Raw genomic sequence first — 7,376 nt, 5'->3', positions numbered from 1 at the left:
GAGCCTGGCGGAGCGCCCGGCCCTGGGGCACGGAGCCGCCGCAGCCCTCGGGAGGGAAGGGGACGAGCCGGCAGCATGAAGTTCCAGTACAAGGAAGACCACCCGTTCGAGTACAGGAAAAAAGAAGGGGAGAAAATTCGGAAGAAATACCCCGACAGAGTCCCCGTGAGTGTGCGGTTCGGGGGCACTGGTCGCTGCTGGCCCCGCGAGGCCGCCGCGCTCCGCCGCCTTTGTTTGACTTGTCGGCTTCATTTTTTTAAGGCGAAGGAAATGAGTTTCGTAAAGATGATGGTGATCGCGATGATCTGATTCGAATCCCAGGCTGCTTTCCTGTTTAGCGCAGAGCTAGGGCTATTTATGATGCGGGAAGGTCTGCGGCGCGGGTGGGTGCGGGGTGTAATCCTCCCGTTTTTCTGGGATCCGCAGTAACTCGACGGTGAGAGCACTGCTGGCTGTTCTAGGAGCCTGTGTGCGTGGGGCTGAGCAGAGGGGAAGGAACTTACCCTGGAATCTGTAAAAATGGAGGAGAACAATGAGTGAGTTAGCCGGATATTCTTCATAGAACATGGTCTTCCTCTGTTCCTTCGCATGAGCAAAAAATGATACTGCTCAATCTTTTGGCCCTCCTGTTATCTTACCCTGTGGAGAAAATGTCACTTAGAATGCAATGTCATCATGTAGCTAAACTTCCCTTCCTCACCCTTAGGCCCCTTTGGAGAAGTGGAAAACTTCTAGCTTTATAATTACTAATAATAACTCGGGGAAAAAAGAAATTACAAATCTAATGAATTGTGGGGTGGATTTTTTTTCCTTTTTAATAAATATTTTGCAAATGTTCTTTCTTTCCATCCCTACTGGAGTGGCCTGCCCTAGATTTACTGCACAGGAGTGTTGCATACAAAACAACTTGGACTCCCCTATAAATCCAGGGGCAAGGGGGAACAATTACACCCCATGTTTTCCCTGCAGGCTAACAGCATTTTTTATCTTGGGAGTGACCCTCAACTGGACTTGAAAAAGTGTTTGGAAGGCAGTATTTGGGTGCATTTGTTCTAGTAGTTTTTGGGACACCTCGCATAGTACAGCAGGTTGAGCACGCAGCAAGTCAGTGGTGAAATGTATGTGCTTTGGTGTTTTACAATGAGGACCCCAGAGGGATCTGTAGGTCTGGAGTGAGACATGCTGAGGATTAGCATGGCAGACAGTACAGCAGGCTGTGATAAATACATCTAGAAGAACTGTGTGGGGAGCCCAGGACAAGACCTGGTCTGGCAAAAGGTAAAGGAGGCCAAGATAGGGGTACATCACCAGACCTTTGTGAAGAATAACCAGAATAACAAGGTGTGCTGTAGTTAAGGATAAATGAAAATGCTGCACAGCGAGGCCCAGATGTGAATTAGCAAGGGTAGCCTGTTGTCAGAGCTGCACACGAAGCAAATGAACGCAGCAGACTGTTCTTCACATCACTTGTCTCTGCCCCTCCTGACAGCAGGATCCTTGAAGATGTCATCCATTTGGCTGCCTACACTGCATTGCCCTGATACACCTCAGCATTTTGCTGAGATTTTACTGTTGGCACAGTCCCACATTACCACAGTCACCACACAGCAACAACAGAGGTACAGATAATCTGTACCTGCCCTTTGGATTTTCTCTGTAGGTTTTTTTTTGTGTGTGAAGGGTTTAATGTATAGAAGAGATAACGTGTTATTGGGCAAACTGACTGCTAGTCAGATTAGCAGAGCATCTCCATTCCTTCCCTGCATCTTTTCAAGAGGGAGATCTTTCTTAAGCTCAGTGGTGATCTGATTTAAATCTTTCCTAAATCTTCCCTAGGGGCTTAGAAGCCCCAGCACTCTCACCTCTTCCTCATAAGCATAACTTCTTTTCCTGTATTATCTAATGACCAAGGTACAAGCCTCCCAATTGAGTCAGGGTAGTCACAATTAGCAGTTCTGCTTGTCAATAGTTTGTTTAATTGGAGGTTTCTCTTCACTGCAGTTTTCTGTGTTAGATACTGCCTCATTGAATGTGATGCTAAAAAATATTTGCAAAGTGCTGTTGCTGTTCAGCCTGCACCTGTTCAGTGAGACTGGAACTGTCCTTCCTTCACAGCATCCACCAACTGCATCTTACACAGAAATGTACATCCCATCACAAACTGCCTGAAAGAGCCTGAATGCCTTGTACTAATTTAGATATTATAATTCTCAAAGTGGCAGAGACAACTACATTTCTATTTAAAATCAGACTTAGAGTTTTCAGGGGCTTTAGCTGTGTTGGCTGCATTCAAATGAAGCACAGGGGAGAGGTGTGCAAGCTAGAATCTCTACAGTGTGACATGCTTTGCTGATACCACTGGGATCTAGAAAGAAGCAGGTTAGCATGGCACTTTGTCCAGGCTAAATACACTAAGCTCATCGTAAGGTTTCTCTGGCCTAGTGTCTCACTGAGGTGACAACACCATTTTGCTCCCAAGGAAGGCTTAGTTCACAGCTGATTTGGGTTGCCAAAGAGCTATGGGAGCATAGAACCCTTAGAAATTAGTCCCACAGTGTCTCAGATGAAGTATTTACAATTAGAGGGTCTAATGGAATTAAAAGTTGAGGAGGTTTGGAAAATCCAGCTTTAGATTTGGTTTAGGTGGTAAAAATGGCTTCTGCAGAACAGCAAGCCACATGGATTGAATGCTGTACTATATATCTTTTACTAGATCAAAAACACATATCATGAAAACAAACAAACAAAAAGCCTGCAATTTAGTTCTAAAGGTTTCAAGGGTTTTCATGGAAGGAGATCAGGTAACTTTGGAATACTTCCTGCTTCTGAGGTAAACATTTTGCCTAGCTAACAAAAATTAATCTTGTAGCAGAAGGTCTCTTGGTCAGTTTGACCTTAAAGCTGCTGAACTTCATGTTTTTCTGTGTTATAATGACATTGGAATGTAATGAAGATTAGTATTTTGTGTCAAAGGTCTCTGTGGGCCCAGGTCTCAGGTGCTGGACTGTTTTAGTTACTTATATGAATAAGGAAACATCCATAGCTATATGAAGTATGAATAGTATGTTCACATCCTTAAAGGATGTAAATTTCAGAGCAGAAGGAAACTGCCAAAGAACTGAACATTTTTTTTCATTCCCCAATGAGCTGCAGTTGCTCTTTAATTCTTTGCTTCATTCTAGAGCACTTGGTGTTGGTGAAAGTAGAAATTAGGATGTGGGACTACTGGGAGTAGAGCTGATTTAGTGCAAGGCAGTTTGGAACTGTAACCTGGAAACAGTTTAACTTACTTACAATACTTCTCGTGTTCATGTATTAGCCTCCTGACAGCTTCTTTAGACAAAATTAACCTGAATTGGGAACATCAAGGTGTCCTGAATATTTTTTCCTTGGCCATTATGGTTTATTTTTATGTCTGTTCCAGACTCTTTTTTTCACTCACCACATTTACTGCTGCATTCCCAGGACAGCTATAAGTAGTGATTTTAAGTCATCTTCTCACCAATCTGTTCTTTAATGTTGTGTATTTGTTATAGATTAAATAAATAGCTAAAGGCCTGGTAGCATCATCAAAGGGTAATATCCTTATCCACTGGTGCTTTTTGGTCCATTTTGTTTTATGATACTCATGATTTCTTTCTTGCTTTCTCTCACTCTCTTTCTCTCCAGGTAATTGTGGAAAAAGCACCAAAAGCCAGAGTACCTGACCTAGACAAAAGGAAGTATCTTGTGCCTTCTGACCTCACAGGTAAGAGTGTCTACCTCCTTTCTTCCTGATTTTCAGTGAGAAGATCTCAGAAGTGCTTTTTACTCTATGATCAGCACCAAGAAAATGCCCAGACAGGCTCAGCATATTACCCCAGTTTACCTGCTGTCCTTGTTGCATTTATGCACCTTACAGCTTGGATCACCACAGTCAGAATTCTCTGAGACCTTCCAAGGTATCCCACTGACTTAGCTAACATGCATGTGTCACAGATGAGTTCTAACCATGGTGAAAATGACTGAATTGTGTGTCATAGGCAGTAGCATAATTGTCAGTCACTGATGACCTCGCTATACTGTTGCCAGAGGCTGTATGGTAGTTTCAGGAAGGGACAAGTTCTTGGAATAGTCCCATCCTTTTCCAGCCCTGTAGCTGGAGTCAGAGCTACAAAGTTCCTCTTTGCAATTTTATATGGTTACATTTGTTTTCATTTAAGACCATGACTGAGTTAAAGGAGCAGCATTTCTTTTTCTTGCAGTGCAAAATGGACTGCAAAGTACTTTCTTGTGCAACTTAGTTCAAGCAAATAGTCAGGATTTTTTTTTCAGGTATGACCATTTATACCGGGGCTAAATTCTCTAAGGTGTCTTTGAGCTATAGGATCTAAAGGTTAAGCTGGTTATAGGTCTTCCCACCAATCCCCTCAGTAGAGCATCTCATAAAATAGTATGTGGATTTAGAGGGTACATGGCATGAGGTCTGTACCTGAGAAACTGCCAGGTCCAAGTGGATTGGCTGCTAATCTGGTTACTGTCACGAAGTTACTGCTTTCTTTTACTGCCTTTTTTCCTCCATTGTTCATTTTCCCCTACTTTTTATATACACGCTGTGACTTCCACCACGAAAAGAAAACTGTGGTGAGGGTTAAAAACAAAGCAAAACAAAACAAAAAGAAACAACATCAACAGAAAACCCCAACATTCCTTCTGCATCTAAGACATTCTCCTCTGTTTCTCTTCAGTTGGCCAATTCTACTTCTTAATCCGAAAGCGGATCCACCTGAGGCCAGAAGATGCCCTGTTCTTCTTTGTCAATAACACCATCCCTCCCACCAGTGCTACCATGGGCCAGCTGTATGAGGTAAGCCTGGCCCATTTCTCTCATCTTGTGTTGGAGCATCTGGAAGAATGCACTACTCAGCTGGCAGTGGGTTCAGCTTAGTCACAGATGCCTGAACACCTTCGGGCCTGGCTGCATCCCATCATCTGTTCAGGGAAGTTCCATCCCACAGTTAGGAGTCCAGGGAGCCTTACCACTTCAACTAACTCTTTGCTAGTTGAAAGGGTTGTGGTATCAGGTGGTGAATAGATGCAGGAGCATGTTGATCCCACTGCTTTAACAAAGTATTAAAATAAACCACTTTATATTTCAGGGGAAAGGTTGTGTCTGGGGCAGGGAGAGGGCAGAACACAGACTTTCCTGTTTATACAAAAGGGATTTCCTTCTAGCCAGTAAAAGAACACATTATCACTGGGCAACCAACTGTCTATAAGTATGTTCTTAAGAAACACTCACTCTATGTTTAGAATTACTTTGTCATTGCTTGTACTGTGTAAGTGAGGACTATGCAGGACGCTGTGTACATTGCTGCCCACGATTTCTACTGAGCAGTGTTATTTGATCAACCTTACAGGCATATTCTGTGCCCGTCAGAGGATTGTTCCTCAGTTATATATCCATTATGTCATGGGTGGTTTGCAGCCTGGATTGATTTCTCCTTGATTTCTCCTTCTGCTGTGCTAGTGTGTTTTAATAAAAGAGCTCCAGCATGGTGCTGTGAGCCTTGTTTGACTTGTCAGTTTTTGACAATACCTGGACACTTCATCAGTATGTGGGCTGATGAAGATAATAACAGGGAGTTTTCCAAATCTGAACATGCAGGAGGAAGGTATGTCTAACTGTCCAGAGCTGAGGTCAGAACTCTGCTCCTGGCACGCTGCAGACTTTTTGTGTCAGTGTAATCACATAACATCTCAGCTCTACTGCCCATGTGTAAAACAGGAGTTAGAAATAAAGCCCTTTGTCAGGGTGTTCTGAAAAATTAAAAACATCATCTAGATAGTCTCTCCTCTTAACCTTAAGACCATGGCACTGCTAAGATACTGCTGCATGGTGTGCAACAGTCAGAGCTGCTTCCATTGCATGCTTGCAGCACAGTCTGGCTGTGGCTCTTCAAGTAAATTCACTGCATCCAGAAATATGACATGTCTGTATTTAGAAGTACAGCTGTGACCAGAGAGAGAGTGTTCTCTTTGTTTTGGGAAGTGAAGTAGGGAGAAACAGTGAAAGTGAGGTTATGCCCTCGAGTTACAATGATCTCTGGGTTGGGCTTTTTGACGTACTGAGTTAGAGGGATTTGGTTTGTTACTTTCTCCCTTTCTCCCCTTGTAGGATAACCATGAAGAGGACTATTTTCTCTATGTGGCCTACAGCGATGAGAGCGTCTATGGCAAGTGAGCACCAGCCCCTCAGGCATGCAGGCTAGATGGACTGATGGAATGGATTGGAGGGGGAGGGGGTTGTTGGAGAGGCGAAGGAGGATGCCTGAGAAGAGGGGAAGAGAACTGGAAGTGAACCACGTGCACAATGTCATCAACCTCCATGCATTAATTATAACCATTATTTTTTAAATTGAGGGGAGGGAGGGTTGGGGGACAGCATATGAAGGGGTGAACTGAAAGACTAACAAGGGGTTTCACACTTAGGAATGGGGAGACTTCACTGTTCACAGTTCTTCTCTTGTCACAGCTGGAAGTAGTTAGCTAGTACTGGAGGCTGCTCGACCAGCCGGTGTGGTGAAGCTCCAGGAGGGTGACTGGGCAGGATGGCCATTTTCGTGTAACCCTGTCATTGGATGAAGAAGGCATGCCATGAATTGTACACTGATGTTGTCATGCCTTGCCCCTGGCACAGGCTACTCTCCTGTGAGCATTCAGAGAGCTGTGAAATACTTCACTCTGCCTACACAAGGCTGTCCTGTGCTGACAGTCCACACTCCAGCTGCTACCTGTGAATTGTTCCAAGGATATTATGTTTCCCATCACTTCCATCAGTATTAGAAGGGCTAGCTCTGAGGGCTGGGAGCTCCTCAGCTGTGAAGAATGATAGTTGGGGAAAGGAAGGAAGGATTTTTTGACTTTGTTGCTTTAATTGTAAGTGCTGAACAGAAAAATCAGAGATGACTCTTTTGTTCTTTTCAGTGAAGTCAACTGATAAACTCATAAGCACAGGGCTAGAAAGGACCTCAAGAGAATGGCTAGCCCACACCAGCTCTGAGACAGGACTAACTATACCAAACATGTCCACCATGGCTGCTCATCAAACTTGTTCTTAGTGAACTTCACTGAGGAAGATCCTGGAGGCTGCTGAGATTGTCTGTTCAGTTCCTAGCTAGCCTACAAGTGAGATTGCTTTTCCTGATACTTAATTTTAGTCTCCTTTGCTTTGCATTAAGGCAACTAACTAATAGTGGTCTTGTTATTGGTGAACACAGAAAATTATCAATGTTGTCCTTGTGCCAGTCTTCTGCAGATTTGAAGATGGTAGAAGTCCTTTGGGTTTAGCCTTTCCTTCCATGTCTCATCCCTGTTCAGCCCTCGTACCACATGCA

General features: G+C 43.9%; 1 protein-coding gene across 1 annotated transcript; it reads left to right on the top strand.

Moving 5' to 3' along the window:
- Positions 1–13: 13 nt before the first annotated feature.
- On the top strand, positions 14–6,555 carry GABARAPL1 (GABA(A) receptor-associated protein like 1). Its single transcript, XM_009079334.1, has 4 exons — positions 14–165; positions 3,670–3,748; positions 4,728–4,846; positions 6,158–6,555. Exons 1-4 carry the CDS (start codon positions 76–78, stop codon positions 6,221–6,223), a joined length of 354 nt encoding a protein of 117 aa, XP_009077582.1. The 5' UTR covers positions 14–75; the 3' UTR covers positions 6,224–6,555.
- Positions 6,556–7,376: the final 821 nt, after the last annotated feature.

The sequence above is a fragment of the Acanthisitta chloris genome, unplaced genomic scaffold, assembly GCF_000695815.1.
Source record: "Acanthisitta chloris isolate BGI_N310 unplaced genomic scaffold, ASM69581v1 scaffold15377, whole genome shotgun sequence".
Classification (NCBI taxonomy): Eukaryota; Metazoa; Chordata; class Aves; order Passeriformes; family Acanthisittidae; genus Acanthisitta; species Acanthisitta chloris.
The sequence above is the reverse complement of the archived record's forward strand: the minus strand, read 5'-3'. Positions and strand labels throughout refer to the sequence as shown.

Bases quoted from the DNA above. Each gene is read 5' to 3' on its own strand.
- GABARAPL1 (XM_009079334.1), top strand. From the start codon at position 76: ATGAAGTTCCAGTACAAGGAAGACCACCCGTTCGAGTACAGGAAAAAA. The intron at 166-3,669 runs GTGAGTGTGCGG...CTTTCTCTCCAG, and splicing joins AATACCCCGACAGAGTCCCC to GTAATTGTGGAAAAAGCACC. The intron at 4,847-6,157 runs GTAAGCCTGGCC...CTCCCCTTGTAG, and splicing joins CCATGGGCCAGCTGTATGAG to GATAACCATGAAGAGGACTA.